This window comes from Blennius ocellaris (genome assembly GCF_963422515.1).
Source record: "Blennius ocellaris genome assembly, chromosome: 13".
NCBI classification, from domain to species: domain Eukaryota; kingdom Metazoa; phylum Chordata; class Actinopteri; order Blenniiformes; family Blenniidae; genus Blennius; species Blennius ocellaris.
Genome location: NC_137662.1, coordinates 12,535,856 through 12,561,804, shown reverse-complemented (window position 1 = coordinate 12,561,804; position 25,949 = coordinate 12,535,856). Strand labels below are relative to the sequence as shown.

General features: G+C 41.3%; 3 protein-coding genes across 4 annotated transcripts; 2 read left to right on the top strand and 1 right to left on the bottom strand.

Annotated features, from left to right (window-relative positions):
- Positions 1-960: 960 nt before the first annotated feature.
- On the bottom strand, positions 961-6,298 carry eloal (elongin A, like; the record flags this gene model as incomplete). Of its 2 annotated transcripts, none has more annotated exons than XM_080507929.1 (11): positions 961-1,098; positions 1,301-1,428; positions 1,903-2,011; positions 2,292-2,472; positions 3,650-3,747; positions 3,827-3,994; positions 4,073-4,172; positions 4,250-5,156; positions 5,240-5,352; positions 5,443-5,499; positions 6,221-6,298. In XM_080507929.1, the coding sequence occupies 11 exons, from the start codon at positions 6,296-6,298 to the stop codon at positions 1,037-1,039; spliced, it is 2,001 nt and encodes a 666-aa protein (XP_080364055.1). In that variant the 3' UTR covers positions 961-1,036. The 2 variants fall into 2 exon arrangements, with proteins under 2 accessions (XP_080364055.1, XP_080364056.1); XM_080507930.1 differs by having other exon boundaries at positions 4,073-4,169.
- Positions 6,299-7,340: 1,042 nt separating this feature from the next.
- Positions 7,341-11,363, top strand: klhl31 (kelch-like family member 31). The gene is made up of 3 exons (XM_080508104.1): positions 7,341-7,462; positions 8,382-9,587; positions 9,673-11,363. The coding sequence occupies exons 2-3, from the start codon at positions 8,413-8,415 to the stop codon at positions 10,403-10,405; spliced, it is 1,908 nt and encodes a 635-aa protein (XP_080364230.1). The 5' UTR covers positions 7,341-7,462; positions 8,382-8,412; the 3' UTR covers positions 10,406-11,363.
- A 3,346-nt stretch (positions 11,364-14,709) lies between these two features.
- On the top strand, positions 14,710-24,485 carry gclc (glutamate-cysteine ligase, catalytic subunit). The gene is made up of 16 exons (XM_080507137.1): positions 14,710-15,321; positions 15,942-16,054; positions 18,656-18,838; positions 19,488-19,601; positions 19,709-19,767; positions 20,446-20,582; positions 20,731-20,805; positions 21,206-21,322; positions 21,706-21,844; positions 21,947-22,059; positions 22,153-22,245; positions 22,385-22,489; positions 22,571-22,652; positions 22,736-22,845; positions 23,539-23,659; positions 23,787-24,485. The coding sequence occupies exons 1-16, from the start codon at positions 15,172-15,174 to the stop codon at positions 23,966-23,968; spliced, it is 1,893 nt and encodes a 630-aa protein (XP_080363263.1). The 5' UTR covers positions 14,710-15,171; the 3' UTR covers positions 23,969-24,485.
- The last annotated feature ends 1,464 nt before the right edge of the window (positions 24,486-25,949 follow it).

The window sequence follows — 25,949 nt, the reverse complement described above, 5'->3', positions numbered from 1 at the left end:
TGCTGCAGGCTACAGCAGTTTCAAGCTCCACCCTCTATCGTCTCCCAAACTGTCAAATTTTCGAAAATTAAAACAGGTAGTCTTTGAGAGAGGAAACCGTGATTTCCTTCATCATCATCATCGGTCTACAACATTGAGTTTCCTGTTTATTCTGTGAAATAATCCGACATAGCTCAAATAGTTCAGCGAGAAATTGAACAGAAAATACAACTAATGATATTTAAAAATGTTTTTCATTCCAAGAAACTAGAATAAAATAGTCCATCATTAAAACAGTTTGTGGATCCATTTTAGTTCGCTGTAAAGCTTCAAGAGCAAATATAAATTAGGATGACCTGCTACTATGCAGCCAAATGTGATCCAATACATCCACTTGTCTTAAAACCTGCTTACTCATTTTGCTCGAGATCATAAGAAGATTTAATTGCATTGCATGTTCAGTAGCTGCATTATATAGAGGGGTTCGTGCATTTGAACACGCCATTCAAAAGTAATGGTAAATATCAGTAGTGTACACACATCATAGAGTATATTACAGTTCAACTCCACACCAATGCAAACTACTGAAAACATGAACTTGACTGGTATTCCTTGTATAAAGGCAGAGTTTATAGCGGAACTGATGTACTATTTTATATTTCAAAATTTGAGCTGTTCGATCAAAGTTATATTTATGTCAAAGCACTTAAAATGATTTAAGCCGTTGTGAACCACACTCGAATGGTGCGTGTCTGTTCGAGGAATTAAAAAGAAAAACCTCTAGCTATCCTGTAGAGGGAGCCACATCTCAATGAATAACCTGCATGTGCTCTGATTGAAAGACAAAAAGCCAAATTGAGTGAATTTTTCGACTTCATTGTCCATTTAATCATGTTGACAATTCATAGAAAGTAAACATGACTATTGCCTTACTGCCTGTATGGACGGACAAACAACAAAGAAGTATGTAATGGTAACGTAGGCCGAACAGTGTCCAAAGGTACTGAATGATAAGCGTTTCACAGTCACTCTGAATGACAGCATTGTACACGAGCAGTTATCTGCGTTGGAGCTGTTTCTTGAAAGCCTTTAAGGACTTTGCCATCATTGGAGCCACTCCTGTGAAAGGGGAAACATTTTTTTCGTCAAGGCAATGCAGAAAAAAAATGTTTTTGTAAAAAAGGATGTTATTACTTTACACTACCAAATGTTATGTTCAACCTGAAGGCCAGTCAATAATGCTACGAGTGGGCAGCTTGGCAGGTGTTAAAAGCAACATAAACAATTCAAATTAAGATTTCATCTACAATTTTCAGCTCACTGGTTTTTTTCCGAGGGTCTTGTGAACCGTTTCCCCCCAAGCTGCTGCTGCTGCTGCTGCCGCTGCTGTTGCTGCTGCTGCTGGGCTCATTACAATTCAGCCTTGATCGGTTGTCCTGAGCCTTAAGACTGTAAACGGTGGCAATGATCAATAGAAATATCTACAAAGAAAAATTTGATGAATCATGCTGACGTTGCACACAACTGTATAACAAGGCATTTCATGTCGTCACAGTGAAAATCAAAAAGGGACTCGGGGCCGTCTTCAGCCAGAAAAATATTTTATCTGGCACATTGTTCCAATTCCACAGTGACTTCCACTCACCATTATCACCAAGTAGTCTTTTAATCACCTTGTGGTTACATGCCTTGATGTAGAACAAGAGCAAAACAAGGACAAACACTACCAGGAGTTTATAGTTAAGCAGATAAAAGCACATCTGTGCCCCGGATTTGTTCCTGTACTCTCGGGTTTGTTTACAATGGTCTTCATTAAGAAAAAAAATAAAACGTGACACAAACAGACATAGGCAAACAAAAAAAAAACAATTCTATATGAGCCAACAAAAAAGTTGTGTTTAAGAGGCAGAAGAGCACCTGCACCTGAGCTGATGAGGCTGCTGAGCAGCAGTTCCATGAAGTTCCTGCTGAATTCGCACGTCTCTGGGTGGCTTGGCTACCGTGTGAACAAAAGCCATCTTCAACTGACGACCTAAAGAAAACCGCGTTAGTGTAAAGAGCATCACACGGACTAAACACTTTCAGCTATAAGATACAATGCCTTTAAAAAGTTTCTTTAAGATTTGTTGTCTTTTTTCCCCCAAAACAATGACAATGCAAGTAATCTAAAATATATGAAAGTATATCAGTTTGAGAAATGTTATGTATTCAAATCTTTTTTTCAATGTGCCACCATTCTACATTTCATAGCAAAATAAACATAATGCTTGTACATCCGTCAAGAACACTTGTGCTTGATGAACATCTCCCACCTTGAGGTTTCCTCGATTGTGCTGAGACGATGGTTTTTGTCAGTCTTTTCAGTTTCCTTTCTCTCTCCTCAAACAGCCGGACATGCATCTCTTTCCAAGATTCATACTCCTGAAGTTTGGAGTCTTTAAAGTCCCTCTGACAGTGTTTTCCCCACAAGTGGTCGGTCATTCCAATGTAGCTCTATCGAGAGAAAAGATATCGTCAAACAAACCTCTTCATGCTTTTCTCATCGCTGCACAACACTTTCATTCCCCAAGCCAAAGTATATAAATTGGCACTTATTCATAGGCGACTGTCTGCCAACCTGCTCTTTGACACCATTAAAAACCTTCTCGTGATTTGGCAACTTTCAGCACATCAAGATCAGCAGCTGGGTCAAAGGACAAGTCAATCAGCTAAATATTAGTGTATACAAGATGCGACGGCTGAAATGGAAAAGCTGCCCTCTGGAATTATACAATTTACAAAACAAAGCATGTTGTTGATACAAGGATCACTTCGCCATTGAAATAGGCCTGAGGGAGACGGCAGAGCAAATATGCAAACAACCAGTTTGTGGAGAGAACAAATGGCACATTATCGTCACAGCCTGCAGAAGGAACTTGTTGAATATTGTTCCCGACTGAAATACAAAAGCACCATGGCGAGACTGAAGCGGCTCAACAAATGCAGCAACACAAAACTGATCCGCGATCAATAAAATCGCGATCCTTTTCTTCCATTAAAATTTGTCGTTATTTTAGGTTTATTTGTAAGAGTCTGCATGCAGAATATGCAACATAAAGCAGACATTTCTGAAGTTTAAATTATCACCACCGTTTACGTCTTGTAACAAAAGAAGTTTTCCGTGCTTGAGATGACGTACAAAGTTGCAGAAAAATTTATAATTTGTATGGAAAGACAATGATCCTTGTGAGGGTGTAAACCAGCTCTCTTTTCAGATGGATTTATATTAATACCAGTATTAGTTTTTGTTAAATCAGCTATTTGGCAGGGTAAAGCTCAATTAAACAGGCCAAATAAACGAGTATTAATCAGGACGGTTAACATTAAAACGCATGTTCTGTCAGAAGTGAGGCCACTATAGTCAGCCAACTAGTTAAATGGGTACGTGTCTTTCTATACCATTTGCTCACCATTGGTGTCCTTTTTTTTATATGAACATAAGAGAAGGCGATTGTGCTATATCACAAAGCGCTCATGTTGTATTTAAGAAAAGTGGGAATAAATATCTCCCTCATCCCAGAAGAATAAGTGACAAGCTTTATGCCGACCCAGTCCTGGACAGGTTTACACAATACAGAGGCAGAAAACTGCAGCGTGGACACCAAGTCTCATTTTTCGGTCACACTCTTACTGGGTTGCATTCTTCGACGTGTAGCAGCTGCTCCGGAGTGCACCTCTCCAACACCGGCTCGAGGATTTCAAACGGGACCCCGCCAGTTTCGTGAAGCACTGAGAAGAGACCCTGAAACCTAAATATAACTCCAAATGCATGCAAGACCTCAGGTCTCATGCCCAGAAACGTACTCACGGTTGATATTGTTCTGAAGTGTGCGGATACACTGCTGGTATAAGCTCATCATGGCTGGGAGGAACGCAGTCTTGGCACCAGAGTACACCTGCATCTTCTTGTAGAGTCGTTGACCGGTGAAGACCCCGGAATCCTCAGAGATGTCACAGATGTCAGACTCCTTCTCAACTTCAAAGTTGAAAACAAGATAGACATTTATAAACATAAATGAAGATGAAACTGTAGTATTTGCGAGAAATATTGTACCTTTGCTTTCAAAGTACTCCACACTGGATGGATTTTCACATTCAGGCAGAGCAGATGGTAGAGGGACGTCCTTCAAGTGCATTATGCTGGACTGAAACTTCTGAAAAGTATGGCATTAATACCACGTAGCCTGCACTGTCAAAATTAAACCTTAAATATTTAAAATGTTGAGTATACCCGTTTTGGTGAGGTAGCAGGAGACTTGACATCATCGATGCCAGGTTCTTTCACCTTTTCCTCTTTCACAGCCCTTTTGACTTTTTTGGTTGGTTTCTTCCCGACAGGTTTTTTCATCTTGAAAACATTCTCATCATAGTTTAAGAAGGATTCAAAAGACATGGAAGGGTCCTGCTGCTCACGCTCACTTTCTGGGCGATTCTTTTTGGGCTTTTTATGTTCCGACTGCTCCTTGTCGTCAGACTCGGCTCTGTATTTTAGAGTGCCGTGTTTTTCAATACCTGCTTTTTCTCTTTTACGTTTCGGGGCTTCCAAGCTCCTTGATGTTCCTGATGATCCGACGTCTTTGGTCCCTTTGGATGTTTTTGGTGGTTTGTCACTGAACTTTAAAGGAAAAGGTTCTTTCTCTTTCTGTGATGATTCTTTAGTCGACTTTGATTCTCTTTCTGATCTTTGACTTTCAGACATGGCTTTCAGCTTCTCTCTGGAATCACATTTGGACTTTTGAGAGTCTTCCAATTCTTTGTTTCTATTCAAGGTCTCACCGTCTCCTGATTTTCTGTCACTCTGGCTACATTTCTTTTTCTTCTTGAACAAAGCAAAGTTCTTAATTTTGCATGCCTGGATTTCATTTTTCTTTGTCAATATGTCCTGAGAAGTTCTCTCAAGCCCTTGTTCAGGTTTTTCAGCATTTTTGATCTCACTCTTTTTTCTTTTACGCTCTTGATGCTGTGCTTTGTCCAAATCCATTTTCCTGCTCTCATCTGAAGAATCTTGATTCTTGCCATTAGATGTTAAACTATCAGTAATGTCATTCACCTCCACGCCTCCAATTCCAGTAGATCTTTCATCATCCAGTTTCTCTTTCCCAGGGACACTACCTGACAACCCCCCATCATCTACATGGCTGAAACAAGAGACAATGCAAGGTGTAAAATGCGAAAGATTAATGTATTATTACTTGATGCAACAAAATTCAATGCACCTCACCTTGTGGATTCCTTCGACATCAATTTCTTCCAACCTGTGACCAGCGACTTGGCAATTTCTCCAGCCTCTTTATGTCTGCGCAAGGAATTAACCGCTTTGCCGATTCCAGTTTCCTAATTTTCATTCAAACACCACTTAGCGCAGTTAGGAAAAACTAAACATGAAACTTAACACCAATTCCATTCTGTGCAGCAAAAACTCACAACAAGAATGTCTAAGGTGATTTCCAGTTTCTTTAGCTTCTGCAAGATTTTTAGAACCTGAAAAAGAAAAGTAATTATGCAAGTTATTATGGCTTAGATTACAAAGTGTGTTTGGATGTGCTTAAACACAATTTAATACTTTGTAATGCAAGGAAAACCTGGAGTTTCCAAATATGGCAGCTTTGGTTTTGGATCACCACAGTTGCTGATTGTGCATTCAAAGCCGGAGCTATGTATGGGTGCCTCACACACCCACTTAGGCTACTCCTTTTACTGTGTCCTATAAATGGACATGCTGTTAAGCTGCAAAGATTGTCTTTACAACGAAATGAGTACAGTTCACACCCCGTTTGCGCTAATCATTTTGTTTGAAATGAATGAAAATGCATAAATATGACTAAATAAGTATGTAAACCTACGTTACATCAAACAAAGTATCCCACCACCTTTGCTGATGATGGACAGCAACCATAAGTTGAACAACTGGACGAGCTGCCAATTATAGAAGCAAAGCGCCTCCCATTTCAACAGGCTGACCAACACAGCAAAGTGTTTCACAGCCCTGAGCCTGAAATGACAACCTGGTCCTTTTTGTTGCCCACAAGCAAAGACCCGAGAGGAGATAGTAAAAGATTGTTTGTTTGTTTGTTTTAATGAGTCTCCTGTAACAGCAGGTGGTTGTGTCTATTTGACCAATCAAAACAGTTTCTTTTTTTCCCCAAATGTTTGTCTATTCTGATCACGTAATCAAAATTGGATAAATATAGAGTGCGTCTACCGTAGCAGGCTCTGCGGCGTCTGAGAGCTGAAGTTTGAACAGCATGATTTTCTTCACCACGTCTCCGCTCGCGGCCATCACGATGATTCACGTGCGTCTGCCTCCACACACCTGGCCGCGCGCCCGCTGATCACACCGTTATAATGGGCGGAGGCAGCGTTAAGGAAAGCTCCACGGGGTATTAGAAACCACCAATAACCACAACAATTGAGATTTCTGGAAAGAAAATAAGCGTCTCCAATCCCGGATTTGTGAAAAAAAAGAAAAGAAAAAAAAGAAAAGTGAAGAGAAGCCAAACGCCCAGTAGACACGCCCACAATAGGACGCGTCTTCTTTTCTGCTCCGCAATGTTTCAGTAATACCCTCCCCTAAATTACGGTATATAAATCATGAAATGTTTCTTGACATTTTTTTTATATTTTTCTCTGTGATTGACATCTTTTGGGGCCTTTGTGCTTTGCATAGATCCTTCAGAACTGTCCATGTCAACAAACACAGCACTGGATGTGACGTGTAATTTAATCTACACTTCTCTGTTCCTGATCTGCACTTGCATCACCTAAAAGATCACATTTTTAATAATTGTAAGTATGTATTTTTCCTTTGTTTTAGATGTTTCAAATAATTAGGAGCTCTCTCTGTCAGTGAAATATGTCTTTTGACTACTTGTAGTCATACTCTTCACAATACCTTACCTATGTGTTGATGCTTCAGATTTCATGCTGCGTATCTTTCCTGTTTCGAGAAAAGAACATAGATGCAATTCTTTATTAAACACCTTTACACTTCATCAGCATGGATTAAATACAACACTGTTTCTATTACCTCTGATGACACTTCAGTGTCCTCACATCCTAATTCAGTGTTTTGTTGTCATTAAATCCATATTTATATTGCATTGAACTCATCCCTTTGTGTAAATCCATTTTACCCCCAACTGCTAATTACGTCCCTGCTCCATGGAAGGCCCATTTACACTTATTATCTGTCTCAATTATTGATGCAACTCAAGTCGCCCACAATATGTTGAAATTAACTTCCTGGAAGCAGCATGTCAGGGGTTGTATGGCCCCTGCTTTTTGGCACTTGCATTGCTCAATATGCACTTGATTGGCACTAGCACCCATAGAGGAGGAGTTAAGTGCCTGCCTCTTTCAGCAGAGGTGACGTCTGGTCTCTCTCTCTGCTCCAGTAACTGGAGGTACAAGTTCCTTCTTCACCAGCCTCAGCTTTATTAGATTGGTGAGTTGATCTTTTCCATATTTCAAGTTTATGTTAACAATCAAATGACTGCTTGAATCCGTTTGCGTTTCAACATTTGCTAAATCATTTTGGAAAATGTAAAATTGCTCTCCCTGAGTTGGACATCAGGGGATAAATGTGCTGTTCAATGCTGTTGAACTGATTTCCACTCATAAATGTGTATATGATGAGCTGGAAGTTTTCTAGTAGTAGAGTCACTGCTATGGTTAAACTTTGAGTGGCTGCTATGACAATACACCTTTAAATTGTGTATTTGGTGTTAATTTCAGACTTATTTAAGACAATTTTCTAGTAATCTATAAAATAATTGTTTTAAAAGAAATAGCAATTTGCCCTAATGTGAACTTAAACAGATAGAGGACATGAGGCCTGCTGCTCATGTCTCAAAGTCTATAAAAGGAACGTCATGGGGGAGCTGTCCAGTGTGGCTATTCCTGGCCATACGGCTGATAAACCGTGACAGATGCAAAGCGGGGCATGTTGATGCACTCACAAACTTCAGCATCACCCGGTTGCACGTGTTTTTTAAGATTTTGAATGTGAAACTATGTCTAAATATATTTCACCACTCTTGGAATATGAATAAAATTCATCGAGCAAATGCTGTGCTGATTTTTGACAATATCGAGTATTTTTAGGCTGATAGGTTGACATGTTGTATTGATCTATCCGGTTTATTTATGAGCACAAATCCAATACAGTATCTGTCACAAATTCAATTAAACATTTTTAATCTCAATGAGTTTTTTTCTTGTTAACATAAAGGTTTAATTAACAAACAAAAAAAACATTATGCTTGGTCAACTGCTTGTGCATGTACATCTGGGTATCATTATCAATTTATAATGGATGTTGTTTGGTGAAGTCTAAACTGTGCTTTGTGTGTGTATGTTTTCAGAAGGTCTGGGCCTGGTCCTGCTGCAACAGCCATGGCACCCAAAAAGAACAAAACAACCAAGAAGAGCAAAGCGGACATCAATGACATGACCATAATGGTTGAGAACAGCCCCATCAACAAGATTAATGGTTTAAACACTCTGTTAGAAGGAGGAAATGGATTCAGCTGCATTTCAACTGAAGTTACAGATTCAGTGTATGCCCCAAACCTCCTGGAGGGCTTGAGCAACATGAGGCATGAAAGCTTCCTCTGTGATCTTACCGTTGCCACAAAATCCAAGTCGTTTGATGTCCACAAGGTTGTCATGGCCTCCTGCAGTGAATACATCAGAGAGATCTTGAAGAAGGATCCAACCCTCCAAAAGATTGACCTGAATGACCTCTCACCAGTCGGTCTTTCCACTGCAATCACCTATGCATACTCAGGAAAGCTCACGCTTTCACTCTACAGTATTGGCAGCACTATTGCTGCGGCCATGCTGCTGCAGATCAGCACCTTAGTGAAGATGTGCAGTGATTTCCTCATGCAGGAGCTCAGCGTTGAGAACTGTATGTATGTGGCAAACATTGCTGACGCCTACAATCTCAAAGAAACCAAGGAGGCAGCTCAGAAGTTCATGCGGGAGAACTTCATTGAATTTTCTGAGATGGAGCAGTTCTTGAAGCTCACCTATGAGCAGATCAGTGAATTCCTCACAGATGATTCCCTGCAGCTCCCCTCTGAGATCACAGCCTTCCAGATTGCCATGAAATGGTTAGATTTCGACGAGAAAAGGTTAAAGTATGCAGCGGACCTCCTCACTCACATCCGTTTTGGTACTATCTCCGCCCAAGACCTGGTGAATCACGTCCAGAGTGTGCCCAGGATGATGCAAGACTCTGAGTGCCACCGTCTCCTTGTTGATGCAATGAATTACCATCTGCTGCCATATCAACAGAACATCCTCCAGTCACGCAGAACGAAGGTACGTGGCGGCCTCAAGGTGATCCTCACTGTGGGTGGACGTCCTGCCTTAACAGAAAAATCTCTCAGCAAAGACGTTCTCTACAGAGATGCAGACAATGTGTGGAATAAGCTGACAGAGATGCCAGCAAAGAGCTTCAATCAGTGCGTGGCAGTACTGGATGGCTTCTTGTACGTGGCAGGAGGTGAGGATCAGAACGACGCAAGAAACCAGGCTAAACATGCTGTGAGCAACTTCTGCAGGTACAAACCGAGTCAAATTCAAAAGTGGTGTCAGTAGTTGTTTTAGAATGACACAATAACTGTGAATCTCTCTCATCTTGTCCAGGTATGACCCTCGCTTCAACAATTGGATTCACCTGAACAACATGATCCAGCGGCGTACCCACTTCAGCCTCAATACCTTTAATGGCCTCTTGTTTGCCATTGGAGGGCGAAATGCCGACGGTGTTCAGGCCTCCGTGGAGTGCTACGTGCCCTCCTCTAATCAGTGGCAGATGAAAGCTCCCATGGAGGTGCCCCGCTGCTGCCATGCCAGCTCTGTCATCGATGGCAAGATCCTTGTATCTGGAGGCTACATCAATAATGCCTACTCCAGGGCTGTGTGCTCCTACGACCCCTCCACTGACACCTGGCAGGACAAGAGCAGCCTGAGCACACCCAGAGGCTGGCACTGCGCTGCCACCGTGGGAGACCGAGCTTATGTTATCGGAGGGAGCCAGCTGGGAGGTCGCGGGGAGAGGGTAGATGTTCTTGTTGTCGAATCTTACAACCCTCACAATGGCCAGTGGAGCTACGGCACGCCTCTTCACACGGGAGTGAGCACGGCCGGTATTTCCATTTCGAACAACAAGGTCTATCTCCTTGGAGGATGGAACGAGGGCGAGAAGAAGTACAAGAAATGCATTCAGGTTTACAACCCCGACCTCAATGAATGGACTGAGGACGACGAATTGCCAGAAGCTACAGTCGGCATTTCATGCTGTGTCGTCACCATACCCACGCGGAAAACACGAGAATCCAGAGCCAGTTCAGTTTCTTCTGCGCCAGTCAGTATATAAGGATTTAGATCATAACTGTGATGTAGTTTTCGTATCCAAAGGTTTCCAGCTTGTCTGTTGTATAATTCTGGTGCTTGACTCTTACTAAATAGTCATCAGCTTGCTTTTATGTGGGAAAAGATTGACAAAATGAAAATTAATTGGGAACACGTCATTGTAATACATTCAAAAACAATTTCATTCATATTCTAAACTGTGAAATAAATGATTATTTTTTTGATAATTGGTATATTTAGCATAATGAATTGAAAATAATGTTAATCACTAAGACAAACCATTAATACAAAATTAACTGAAAGATCTGCCTGGGGCCAATTCAGCTGGTATCATGAAATCATTTTTTGTACAGCATGTATGTTATATGGAATTGTAGAATATTATGAAGAATATAAAAACAAAAACAGGAATGTAATAACACATAGTTGCTGATGAAATGCATCTACCACGTCCATCTTTTTTCCCATGGTAATACTAATGCTAATGGTTTGTCTGACCAGTCTGTTGATGGTGACTATAGTTACTGTGATTCTCAGATACTTGAACAGAATAATAAGAAACTGGAGCTGAAGTAAGTTTTGGCTTTGCCTACCAGGAGTAGGTGACAATGATTAGTGCTTAAAGACATCACACACTCAGACTGCAGTTTGTCTGCACATGTCTCGGTGCAGCAGTCGACAGTCTGGTGCTTGATGGTGCACAATCGCCGTAAATAACATAAATGTGGAGACAACAGATTCTTGGTGGAAAATGCTGAAATAATGAGGTTGAATGGGTGTAGATGTGAAAGTTAAAAAAAACAAAACTATTTTGTAAAAAGAAAACTATAACTCAGGAGTGACGTTCAGAGCCTGAGCTTTCCTGGAAGTCAATTCTCTGAGTTTCCCTGACTGCTCATGTCTTTCCATTTTTTTTTTTTTTTTTTGTTGGTTTATAAATTAAAGAGATGAAGTGTAAGCTACTTTGAGCCATGGTCCTTTATTCAAAGCTCTTGTGAACTGTTCGGTAGAAATTAGTCAAACAGTTGTATGTATATGACTGGTATGGTGGACAGAGGAGCCAAACACACAAGTCAGAAGCAGATGGATGCATGGACAGTTTATACAAGGGAAGATCAGAGTTGAGGACACCAGTAAGCAGATTCAGCGTGGCAAACAAAAGAGACAAGGATGAGCCAAAAACATGAAGTCAAAAGCAAGCAACACTCAAACCACAACAGGCTGGAACACAAACTACATACAGAGACATGTGACCTAGAGAGATGGAGACATTAGACAAGACTGACACACACACACACACACACACACACACACACACACACACACACACCCACACACACACACACACACACACACACACACACACACACACACACACACACACACACACACACACACACACACACACACACAAAGGACACAATCAAGGATACGAGAGCAAGGAACAGGATCCAAGGATGAAGTCAGATCAGCCAGACCAGTTACTTGAGAGCACTGCAAGCCACAACATAAATCATTAATGTACCAAAGTATGAAAAACTTTAGAATGGGCCTGAAACCAGAACCAGAACAGAAAAAGAACCAGCATTCTTTAACACTGACATATATGCTATAATAAAAGCTACCAATTGCTTTTGACCCTCGTATCAAGGGTGTTTCCCTTCTCTCTTTGAAAAAAATAATTGGAAAAAATAGGAATGTTCACTTCATCAACATTCGTATATTTTTTTTAATGCTGTTCACTGTAGTGTTTGTGAACCAGCCACATTTCAGATGTTCCTTTCAATCACAACGTATGCAGCTTTGGCTTCCTGTGTTTTACTCCACATGTGTGTTATCAAGGGGTTTACATATTTCTGGAGGGGTGCATCATGTACAAGTAAGTTGTTGTGAGTTTACACAGTAATTTATCCTGCAGCAACATACAGATTTTAGTTTGTTCTCTAATTGGTTGTCAAACAAAATGTCAATCCCAGAGGATTTAAGCTCTGTGAGGATGAATTGAACCATTTTGAGACCATGACAACCAGTATTGTGGCTGGTAACATGAGCCACATAGGTACATAAAGGGATATGACAATTGGAGGTAATTGTCAAGTTCTTCCTCTTTTTAAGTGTTATGTACAAAAAAAACAATATGCAAGATATACAACAAAAACATAGAAGTTACCTGAAAAAGGAACCAAAGCCATGACAAAGTTTGCAAAATTGCTGTAAAATGATTAGCAAATGAGAAGCTATATATAGAAATTCATACTTCACATACAAGACTCTCCCCATATGCAGCTTATGCATTCATGTTTTTAAACAGCCACACTTAAACTGTTAAAGGGTGGCTGTTTTTAAACAGCCACACTTAAACTGTTAAAGGGTGGCTAAACTTGTATTCCATGTATGTTTGATTTAAAATGTTGAGAGTTTAGAATCACACGACTCTTTACAGTTGCATCTGCTTAGAGTTTATAGTACCGGTGAGTTTAAAGTGTCAGTTTTCAACTGTGAAAACATTCATCAACTGTGGTGACATTTTTCAATAATGCAATATCAACATCAACATTTTAAACAGGAGTATATTTGAGCTATTTTTGGTGACAAAAGAGGCGAAAATGCAATCTTTTTTTTATCAACTACTCTCAATATGCTAAATTATTTACTGGAAAAATAGCATGGGCCTATGTCTAAAGTGCCTGAAGAGATGTTAAAGAAATATGACATGACTTGTCTTACAGAAAATAATTTAATAAAAGATCCTTGTGAATGATCTGAAAACTAATTCAACAACTTGAAAGCAATGTTCCTACAGTTTAACATGAATGATGTTGTGGTCCTTGGTTTTGTCAGTGATTTAAAATAGACAGAATTTAGGTGGTAAAATTTGAAGGCAAATTCATACACCAGTCAGTATCAGTACTTCATTTTTATTTTTCAAATCAACTTCAAATCATTTTCAGGCTTAGTCTCTATTTGCGTTTCCCTTTTCTGGTTTGAACTACCTGGTTATTAATCAGGTTCCTTTGGTTGTTCCTATAGTAATTCTTACAAAGTGGTTCTGTTTTGAAAGGTACAGTTAAGCAATTTTCATATTTTAGAAACAAGCATTTCCACAGTGACCTCAGTGTGATTCTTTTCACAAATAGCCACTACATGACTGTGTTGATTTGCGTTTGACAGGAAGGAGTGTTAATGAAGCCAGTCAGAGGCCTGTCGCTTGGCTCACATTTGAAGCATGAGTGAAGTTCATTGACCCATCCTGTTTTATTCATTCATGCATATACAAACATCAATATTCAAATGCTGTGTCACTCTTACAATCAAGTTTTACTTTTTATGATGCTGAGATCATACTTCCCCTCTATCAGAGACATGACACATGAGCCACAGACGGGTGGAAATAATAAAATAGTTAAATCTAGCCTGTAACGCTGTGGTACCTTCTGTGCTGAAAATCAAACATATAAATAAGTAATAATCTATGAACAGTAGATTCCTGGACTGCTTTGTAGGATAATTTGTGGCAGGTCAAAGCTGAGAAGAAGTGGAAAGTACATTAATAAAAACTGAAAAACATTTTCAAACTGAAACCAACATGTGTTTTGAGCAGAACAGCCATGTACAAAGTTTGCCCCGGGTCGTGTCTGAAAGTCACATTATTATATGGTCATCTCTGCCTATAAATCAAAGGTTGTTTGTAGCACTTTCCTGAAGCCATGCAAGAAAGAATGTCACCAGTCAAGTTGACTGAAAAAAACTGTTTTTACCCCAGAGAATCTACAGCCTCCCTTACGCAAGGCTTGACAAAGACTTTTTACATTTATTCTGTAAGTCTATGTCACGTTTCACACACAAAAATGTGGTGTTGGCGAATCTATACACATGTGCATGCAATCCGGGTGAGTAGTTTTTGAGAAAAGTTGGTAATACATTTATACGAACCAATAAATAAATAAATGCACTGTGACAAAAAGATAACCTTTTCGGCCAACTCCGTTGATCACTTTCTTTGGCAAAGATAATAAGCGCCATCATATACTGTTGTATTGTTGAGACCAACATTTGTTTTGAGGATTTTCTTTATTTTGTTGGCTTTTTCGGTCAACAAACAGAAAAGTACGACGTTTTACTTCTCCCTGACAGGCAGCTCAATTGGGGGCGTGGCTTCTGTGATTGACAGCTCTATGGGCGGGCCTACAGAACGCTGAGTCATCGTGATGTCAGGCCGGTCCGCTTGAGGAGGTCACGTGTGTGGAGCCGCTGCCAGGAGGGCGTTCATATGAACAACACAGCCTCACTGTGTGTGAAGCGGCAGACCGGCTGGCAATAAGGACTCCTCCAGGCTTCACCTCTGTGTCATTCCATCACAGCGCTGCACACACACACACTGCCTCAGCCCGCGCCTGTGAGCCGCCACTCAATTGCTAGGGGAGCAGAGCCGCGTTACCGACTGACGGCCGTCCTGAACCGAGCTAATCACACGTTAGCAAGCGATGAGCCGGGGCCTGTTTGCGGCGGTTGCCTAGCTAAGATCGCCGACAGGACGCGCCGCTTCAACCCGCGCCGAGAACCACTCCAGTGCTGCCGGTAGACTCTCTCTATCAGCTCCGCGAAGACTCCCAGACTCCGCCGCTCCGCCCGGACCGGACCGGGACTTGATGCTCGCTTCCTGCGGAGTTGGGACTAAGTAGCTAGCTCGCTAACCCCCAGCGTGCGGTTTGAACACCGAGAGACACCGGCGGCCGTCTGCTCTCTGCCCACCTCCGGCGTGTCTGCAACATGGGCTTGCTGTCACAGGGCTCCCCGCTGAACTGGGAGGAAACCAGGAAGCATGCCGACCACATCCGAAAGCACGGCATCATCCAGTTCCTCAACATCTACAACAAGGTGAAGGACCGGCAGAGGGACGTGCTGAAGTGGGGCGACGAGGTGAGACGACCACCTGTCTCTGCTGTCTCTAAATACAAACGATACACTCTGAAATACTTTGTTTGCTATTAAAAGAACACGAACTCACAGCTTTCATTGTGTACTCTACCTGTTGTGCTCAAAGGCTTTTGGAAGAATAGAAGCTCACTTTGTCACTTAATTTTGTCCTGCAGCTTCACTTCATATTTAACCTTTCGTTGGCTTCAGGCTCACCTACTACTGCCAAAACTTCCCCAGCTACTTCAGGAAGGCACTCATTGTTGAATCAACCCTCTCTAAATACATACTGCTTCACACATTTGAATACCCAAAGCCGTTTTCTGTCCAACTCTAACCCTAGTTTTCTTTATGTGCAGCTCCGGCCTGCTTCTGTGTCTTTCAGCTTGGACAAACTGTTGTGATTGCAAACCATGTGGAATGCTGTTGTTATAGATTAATCCTGCTTTCAGACAGAGGATTACAGCATAGCAGAGTCAAAGTCAAGAAAACCTTACTGACGAATTTGAGCTGAAGTGAACAAACCTCAACTTTGTGCCGCCTTGTTTACAACGTTTTACTTCAGCAGGTTTGGGGCCATATATTTTCACAATATGCTGTTGTTTTTTTTTTGTGGCTTTTAGGTGGAGTACATGTTGCTGGAACTAGATGACAAAGATGAGAAGGTTCGCCTTGTCCTGAATGGCGGAGATGTGTTGGAAACTCTCCAAGAACAGGGTGAAAATATAAACCCCAAGTAAGTACTGCTCATGCACAAAAACGATCAGCCAAAAGTGGGTGTTAAAAGAGAGACTTGTCCCAAAATTCACTCTGCTTTATAATTGACCAATTAGCTATTTGCTGTTCTTTAAAAGTTGGTTCCTTTCTCATTTAACATTTAATTTGTTCTAGTAACCACAACAGCTCAGGCACTAATAACCGTATCTGCTTTGTTTATTTTGGATCATAGTTGGCATGTATTACAACAATAATCTCCTACCCAACGGTGTAATAAGAATTAAAAGTAAAATTCTCTGTAGAACTCAAACCAACTTTGACCACACATACACACTTTTTATATTTGGTCATAAAAAAAAATGCACACACAGGTGTTTGATCTGACATTTAAATTTGGATTGGTTTAGTGAGATTTGTGGCTGCATGTCGCTGCTTGGTTAAAATCTGATTTAATCAAAGCAAACATTCTTGCTACATAAACCACAATGACATTTCACCAGAGTTCCTGTTGCTTGCTACATCACATGGTCAGGTACAGTGTCTTAAGTAAGAATTACACAGTTCAATGTTACCTTCTCCATGCTTCACAGCTATTTGACCAGACAGGCCTGATTTGTGCAGCCTCCTCTGAACCTGTCTGCTTCTGGAACTCTGTGTTGCATTGATCTGGGCTCTCTCCTGTCCTGGGACGGTCCTCATGTGAGCCAGTTTCGTCGTAGCGTTTGATTGTTTTTTGCGGCCACACTTGAGGACGCATTCAAAGTTTTTGCAATTTTCCGGACCAACTGACCTTCAGTTCTTAAAGTAATGATGGACTGTTCTTTCTCTTTACTTTGCTGATTGGTTCTTAGATATAAAATAGGGCTGTCAGCTGTGTACCGACCTGATTCCTGCACGTACATTTCGTGTCAACCTGGTTTGGGGGCAAATGCCGAGAAAGAGGAACAAGACGAGACAGGCGAGTGTGACTTTGACTTACTCTGAAAACAAGCAGTAAATGAACCTGAAGTGCAGGAAATATGGATGATCAGCCAGTAGGTTTGGTCACACCTTCTCATGCAATGTTTTTTCTTTGCTTTCTTGACTTATTACATTGTAGATTCTCCCTGAAGCCATCAAAAGTATGAATAAACCTGCATGGAATTATGTAGTAAATGAAAAAAAAAAACATTGCATGACAAGTTGTGACCAAACCTACTGACTACCATATTTACTATTACCAAACATTGTTAAATATATTTGGGCAAAACGTTTAGTGAAAATGAACCTGTGTATGTGGAAGTGTAGCACCTTCTCCAGCAGCCTTCACCATTGTTGTGTTGGTGAGTGTGTTTGAACGTGGCTGAAGATGTAAAACACTTCATGACTGCTAATATAGTGAAAATGTGTTCTGCACTTTAGGTTAATTGACCGCTGGTTTTCAGAGTAAGTCAAAGTCAGACTCGCCTGCTTCGTCTTGTTTCTCATGCGATTAAACCGCATCTCCTGTCATATGGCAAGGTGGAATCGTGAGAAGAAGTTGTTGACATCCTGGATTCATGTGTGATGGTTGGAAATCATTTTATGCACATTAACACAATAGATGCATTGAAGTTGTCCTAATGGTAAATGTACTGGTACATCAATTAATCAAAGTTGAAGTGCTGAGGGCAGGACGTCTCATCCAGGCGTGGTTCAACTCTTCATCATTTAGCAGGAGCCCCCAGGCTTCTTTGTCTGTTCATATGACAAGCTCACAAGGTTTCAAAGAGCACGTCTCATATTTCAACTCTGAAGTCATTGGAACAACTGGGATTTCCAGTTGCCGTGTTGAAAGGTATCAGTATTGTTCTCTGCTCTACTGTGACCACAATAAGCTGCCATTACAGCAACATAAATGAGCATTTTCAAAGTTTTTGCCTTTTTCTGAGAGGGCCGGCGATTACGTCATCTTTTTTCCACAGATGATCGTCTTTACCGTCGACACCTCACAGCCGAGCTGGAGTTTTAGAATTTCCCCACTCTGAACCTGTGTTTAAAAAAAAAAACAGTTTTCAGGCTTCTAAAACTTTGCCTTGTGTGGACGGTCGGCCAAAAACGGTGCGTTTACCTGAACCGGCGTTCTTGTGTGGACGGCCCCTGATTGACTTGAAGAGTTTTCAGTGAACTCAATGAAAAGCCTCGTCAAAATCGGTTTCCTGACTGTAAAAGGCTTCATGGGGGGGGGGGGGGGGGGGGGGTTTGTGTCCGAGGTTCCCCTCCTGGTATTACCGCTGCATGTGCAAACGGCCATCAATCTTCTTTAAAGGAGAGGAATTCTCTGCAGGCTTGAATGTGTTTGTACAAGCCCCTGAGTGTTATGCTTGCCCGCTGCCCATGACGTCGGCCTAAATCTGTGTCGCCAACTTCACCCAGGGGAAATACCAGCGGCCGTGACAATCGCAGATCCCGTGCATTCCTCATTACTGCCCCTCTGCCGCACACACACCAAAGAGCACGCTCTGAAGCACAAACACCGTTGCATTGGTTTGCGCCCACCAGGATTCCTGCTCTCGTACGATTCTTGGCGGTCAGGTTATTTAATCGGAAAGGTTAAAGGTTAGTGGTGCAGTGTTTTGACCTCGGCTTTCTATTTCTGCAGCCACCCCACACTCTGGAGGCCAGAGTACGGCAGCTACATGATCGAGGGGACTCCGGGACAGCCGTACGGAGGCACCATGTCTGAGTTCAACACTGTGGAAGGCAACATGGGGAAGAGACGGCGAGAGGCGTCAGCTGTGCTCAACCAGAACGAAACCCTGTGTACCATCACCTCATTCCCAAGGTACTTTGCTTACACGTTTTCATAAAGGATATCTATTAGTACAGGTACATATACAATATCAGTTGACATGAGGAAATTTGATCATTCTTTTTCAGACATGTAAATCACAATCTACATAATTTCACACAGTTCATGTATAAATGTCTCCATATCCCTCCAGTTACAGCATATATGAACTCACAAATCCAAAGCTAATATAATCCGACTACCTTTGCTTCATTATCCCAACTTACTTGTTTTAATACAATATTTATTATTATATTTATTCGACGATTGCATATTATAACCAACTTAATATTCTATACTAAATTAGATACTACTACATCTATACTACAACAAACATTGTTTTCCCCAAGCACTTTTAGAACAATAAAATGCAGCACAAAGTGCTTTTCAGGTTCAAAACGGAGTGATGCCCACCACCTGCCAAAGATAAACAAATGACGAAATAAAAGTTCTATAATCCTACAGCAGGAAAGAAATGGGACAAAAGGAAAGTCTTGAGTTAAAAACAATGAACATTCTCTACATTTAAGTCCACGAGACGTGATTCCATTGACCTGAGTTTTTCCTCTTTTCTTTTAATTGCAACTGTAATCGTCAGTGGCACCACCATAATAATTGGGTATATTTTTCCTTCCTTGTTCAGATTAGGCTGTCCAGGTTTCACCCAACCGGAGCACCGGCCGACTCCCGTTGAGAAAGGAGTGTCAAAGTCACTGTTTTTCCCCGACGAAGCCATCAACCAGCACCCAAGATTCAGGTAGGTTTGATGCTGGGTGGCAGTTTGCAGCCGATAAGATGAGCAACATGTGTTGCCGTGGGGCGTTTGCTGACATGAGTGCATGTGTGTGGGTTTTGTGCTTTCAGCACCCTTACCAGGAACATACGTCACAGGAGAGGAGAAAAAGTCGTTATAAATGTGCCAAGTAAGTTTAACTCATCAAAGTTTAACTGCCAGCTGACCCTCCAGACAACATTATACGTGCTGCCTGCAAGCATCATGCATAAAGCATGAGTTGAAACATCATCGCAAAGTATTAGTCGTACGGTGTGGAAAAACTGCCGCTGACAAAAATGTTCACTGAATGCATCATATACAATACATCTATCTTCGGTAGCTCTCTATTATATCGAGGCTTTAGTCTGTATAGCGGAATACACAAGGCGGTATGGCTCTTGCATAATTATACATGCAATTTCTCTCACATATACTATAACATAAAGTGAAAAAGTTTTTTCTATGTAAGGCTTGATTACAATTTCATGACAATTTTTTAGGAAGTAGTAGTTTCCTCAAATGTCCTCAGTTCTCTCAATTTCGGTCGCTAAACATCATAAACACTGTAAATTGTAACATTTTTCCAAGTATTGGTCATGAAAATGAACTTTCTTATTCATTAATTCGTGTAAAGGTTTCAGAGAGATTGATTCAAAACCATAGTAGAAAGCAGATTTAATTTGGACATGGACTTTTGCTTGCATGTTGCGCTGGTGGCTGCAGTCGAGTGTTTCTTTATCAGGCGCATTGTTTCACCACGAGCTAATTTCCCCTCTTCGACCTCACGTGACTCCTGAGTGTGACCATTGTTCCGCTCTCATTTCAGTCTTCAAAGACAAGCGCACTCCATCTCCATTCGTGGAGGACTTTCCAGAGGATGACGGCGAAGGCGCGAGAGCCGCCCTGCCTGACCACATTTACATGGACTGCATGGGCTTCGGCATGGGAAACTGCTGCCTTCAGGTACGACCACTGCTGCGTCTCGGTCTTGTTTTGTTTCGGCATGAGAAGCTGGAGCAAGGACTATTTCAACATTTGTGTGTGCGCAACTCCGCAATCCTAATAAGTGATGTATAAATGTACTTCAGCCTGTTTTATGATGCTCTTGTAGGTGACATTCCAGGCATGCAGCATTGATGAGGCAAGGTATCTTTATGACCAACTGGCTACATTCTGCCCTATTGTGGTGAGTAGATGCAGAAAACATGCGGCTCCTGTCCTTTGTTGTCATTATTTAAGTGTTAACTTCAGTTAATTTGCTCACGTTGATGACAGAACTCGAGTTTGGCAATATAGTTTTTCTTTTTCATAACAAGGTTGGTGTTAAGCGCCATATGTATATTTTCAAAGTGCTTCTAAATACTTAAATGTTTGTTGTGCGTTCATTTGCTTTGTTGATGATTTACACCTCTCAACTGAGGCGAACTCCGTAGTTAAACTTTCTTTAAATATATTAAAGTGCAGCTCAAGGTTGCGTTTCTTTTTTTTCTCCAGGTTCCTTATCATGAAAGTTATTGATTGTTTGATTGATTTTGTTGCCGCCCACATGTACATGGATACACTGAAATGCTTTTCGCCCGTTGCAGATGGCGCTGAGTGCAGCCTCACCCTTCTACAGAGGCTTCGTGTCGGATATCGATTGTCGCTGGGGAGTTATTTCTGCCTCAGTGGATGACCGGACGCAGGAGGAGCGCGGGCTGAAGGTGAGCAGGTGGAGCAGAATGCAGCATGAGGCAATACTGGATGTTTTAAATTTGCTTTTTTTCCCCCATATTGTTGGGAAGTTTTTTGTTATTCAGGTACTGATTTAGTGATTCATACAGTGCAGATTTGTCCATCGACACTACAGAGGTGTAGCACCAAAGATCACGAATCTAATATAGTTTCAACATGACGAAATTAAGTTCTTCTGCCTTCAAGAGAGAAATTCTAGTAGTTTTAAGATGTATGTTTTACTGACATCTGTGAATTCAACTTATATTTTGACTAAGCTGCTGGTGCAATGATTGTCTGTGGTTTTCCCTGTAATTTTTTTTTAAATATATATATTGAGTACAATATGTGACGTTGCCGTTTTCCCCACAAGCCTCTGAAAAACAACAAATTCCGGATCTTCAAGTCGAGGTATGACTCGATCGACAGCTACTTATCCTCCTGCAGCGAAAAGTACAACGACATCGATTTGACGATAGACGAGGAGATCTACAAGCAGCTGCTCGGAGCAGGTACGTTATGACCTTTATGTCCGCCCTCGGCAGAATCGCAGACTCAAACCTGGCGGGTGAAGAATTAATGAAAGGTGGATTATTTTTTTTTGGGTTCGGAAGGAATCGACAAGCTTCTGGCCCAACACATAGCTCACCTCTTCATCCGAGACCCGCTCTCCGTCTTTGAGGAGAAAATCCACCTGGACGATGAAAACGAATCGGACCACTTTGAGGTGAGCGTTTCTCGGTTCCTTGTGGAGTCTGGACATCAAGAGTTAAACGCGCCCGAATGCCACAATGAAGCCGTTCGTTGAAATATTTTGCAGAACCTCCAGTCGACCAACTGGCAGACGATGAGGTTTAAACCGCCGCCACCGAACTCCGACATCGGCTGGAGAGTTGAGTTTCGCCCGATGGAGGTAACCGGCCACTTTGGGATTCCTATGCTGAATTTCTATTGTCCACGAGTGCAGTCCTGCTTAAATAAGTGTCGAATGTGATAAATAAAACGATTGCATTGTATCATTTTGTGAATTACGCTTTGCTTTTGTCTTTCAGGTGCAGCTGACAGACTTTGAAAATGCAGCGTATGTTGTCTTTGTCGTCCTGCTCACCAGAGTGATCCTGTCGTACAAACTGGACTTTGTCATCCCGCTGTCGAAGGTGGAATCGGCCACACAAACGTTTCCTAAAGCCGTTTAAAGTGGAAGACTTGTGCTCTAAAACCCTTGTGTCTCTCTTCAGGTTGATGAAAACATGAAGGCTGCACAGAAGAGAAACGCTGTGCAGGAGGGCATGTTTTATTTCCGCAAGGACATCTTCAAAGGTGAGTTGGAACAGGAAGTACAACTCGATCCACGTCACGAACACTGTGGGAAAACCGAGGATCTCTTTGCTGTCCGCCGACAGGCTGCAACCCGGGCCTCGACGGCGCCGCCGCGGCTCAGAACGGTCTGGAGACTGACGGAGGCAACGAGGAGTACACGCTGATGAGCATCGACACCATCATCAATGGAAAGGTGAACGTTGCATCACGTGACGACCTTTTGACCGGACAAGCAGCTCCAAAGACATGTTCCCACTTCTTTTATAGACTTCACGATGAAATGCCAAACCCCTCACTTGTTCACATAAGAAAATTATTAATTGGTTAGTTTTCTATACTTGTAAAAATGTTGCCTAGCTGTCATGCAGCTGCTCAACACCAGTGGGCGCTGCAGAGCTGTCTGCCGGCAGCGACACTCCCTGTTGTCTGTTGGTTCCTTTGTTGAGAAAAATAAAAACAGTCGCGTGACGACACCGTCAAGGTGTGTTTAATTTAATCCTCATGATTCAAGCTGTGAAGTCTGATATTGGTTATCCTAATGTAACAGTTTAGTCATTATTTAAAAATGAAAACATACTGATATGTTGTATCTTGTAATACAGACCTTTGAAATATTCCCCAATAATGATCAAAATGAATGCTCGTCTACCAGTGATTAACAGACGTGTATTGACTAGTTTTAATTCAGTTTGAAAAGGTCTATGGAGTTATTTCAATAATGCGAGCAGTCTCAGGTTTACCAGGTCTGTCATTGAAGGTCTCAAAATATCTTGTCTCACAGACTCATTCCCACTGGCTGTCGCTCTTTGTCTCTTTAAAATATTTCTAATGTTTACAGGGTTGTTGTTTTTTTTCCCCCCTCCTGTTTTGATTCGTCTCCCACCAGGAGGGAGTGTTTCAAGGCCTGATCCCGATCCTGAACTGCTACCTGGAGAACATGGAAGTGGATGTGGACACCAGATGCACCATATTGAATTATCTGAAGCTCATCAAGAAACGTGCCTCAGGTGAACCTGCATTAAAACTTTATACGGACCGATAGTGTGAAGCTGATTCTTTTCTTCTTCTTTATATATATATATATATATATATCTCAACAATCTCTGACCGTGATTTCATGTTTGTGCGAAACAGGCGAACTGATGACCATGGCCAAGTGGATGAGGGAGTTTGTGGCAAAGCATCCGCAGTACAAGCAGGACAGCGTCGTCACCGACAAGATCAACTACGACCTGTTCAGGAAGTGCGACAGGATCGCCAGGGGGGAGGAGCAGTGCCCCGAACTCATCGGCAACCCAGTCAACAAGTTCAAATGAGGAGACGGACGCGCATGTGACGAAAAGACCAAATGTGAGGGTCGGAATGAAGAAAAAAAAAAAAAAAAAGGTCCAATTGTGAGAGAATGCAAAACGGCATGTGTGTGTTGTAAAGAAGCACACCTGCATCCAATATATGTATATATTCTGTATGAGATTTTTAAGATCACAAAATTATTTTAATAGGATTCAGACGTGGGGGGGGGGGGAAAGAAGCTGTCATAGATCAGATGTGTATTTATTTTTGTCTGGAAATCAAACATATCTGTGTGAGAATGTAAATGTAGCAAAGGGTTGTACAGTAGTCGGCTTTTTAATCTTGCGTTTTGTAAATACTGTACTTCTCCTCCTTTAAGCATTAACATTCTTCCTGTGCCAGGTGGAGGCTTCAAGCACATCTGGTCGAGATCTTTTACTCGTTTTTTTTTCTTTGCATTTAGGGGAAATGTTTGCTTTGCTCTACTGACTTTGTAGTGGGACCTTGAAGATGGTGTTGAAATGTTCAACCATTGTTTGAAATGTGATGCTGTTTCAAATAAATCTTTACATCATTAAATCAGTTTGAGTTAACGCTTCATATGTCAATGGATTTATCCCAGGTTTAGATTTTTTTTTTTTTTTAAGGAACTGTCACTGCTGCCAGCACTAAGCTGTGTGAACATGTCGACCCAGAAGATGGCGCTATTGAGTAACGGTCAAACTAAATGCTGAGCTGCAGTGACAGATGAGAGGCTCACCTCTGTGTGACCTCCTGGGTAGGAGAATGATTATGGCTGCTACAGTCCAACCCGTGCTGCAGATGAAATCAAACAATCCCCTGAGAAAAAAATGCTTTCAAAGCACAATCAAAAAGTGTTAAATAGTCCAACATTTAAACATCGAAACAAGAAAAGTTATAGAAAACTACTTTTGCCTAATTGATGGTGATTCTAAATGACTCCATGAAGGTTGAATGAGAAAACGTTGCACTGCATTTTAATTGTTCGCTAGTGCGTAGCAGCTCAACCTGAAGCAAGAAAAGCGGTTGATATTTAGCACTTTTGATTTATTTACATCACTGTGGCACACAAACAAACTCATCACAATTTCTACATTAACAAAACATGTGCAATTAAATATTTTTTGTTTCATTTTAAACATCCTGTATATTAAGACGAGACTGTAATCTTTTTTTTATTCCAAATAGTGCTTAAACATTATTTAGCTCATCAATTTGAATTTTCCAGATTTTTGTTTCAAATTTTTGTGTGAACTTGGTCCAACCTGGTTTTTAATCAGCAGAGTGGAGCTTTATGATGAAAATGGGCTGCAATACATTTACAGTGTCTATAACAAAGGAGGTTTTTTTTCTCAAAGCTCACACTTTCCAGAATTTTGCAGCATAGTCATCTTATGATTTGTTAAATCAATTTGCACTGTGACATTACAGGTTTAACTTTCAATGTAGAAAAACAAACAATGAATCTGTTTTTTAAACTGGAGTTCAATGTTTCTGTACCAAGAATGAGCTGTAATATTCAATACCCACACTTAATCTGACGCCTTGCAGATTCTGTGTGAGTTATTGCTCCTTTCGTCGCTGTGAGCTCATGCTTTTCCTGAGTAATGGATTTTGAACTCTGGCATGTTTAGATGAGAACACATGAGGTAAGAGGCCTGCAGATGAAAATATTAATTTATTCCGAGAGCGCACAGTCATCACCGTAAGCACAAAGCGTGACTACTCTCCATTAAAAATGTATTTGCCATTCTGCTGTCAACATTTCATATTTGCTATTAATATACGTCCACACGACAAAGACCAGTAAATGTTCATGCTAAAGTCATGGTTGAACGTAACAGCGGCTCACTGGAGATTCCCATTCATGAACTTTGCAAATGAAATAGTTATGTCAGAAAATGAGTTTCCACAGTTTGACTGTCTGAAAGTAAATATTTACAGCCCCGTTGATATATGATTTCATTATATTCTAGGAATCTT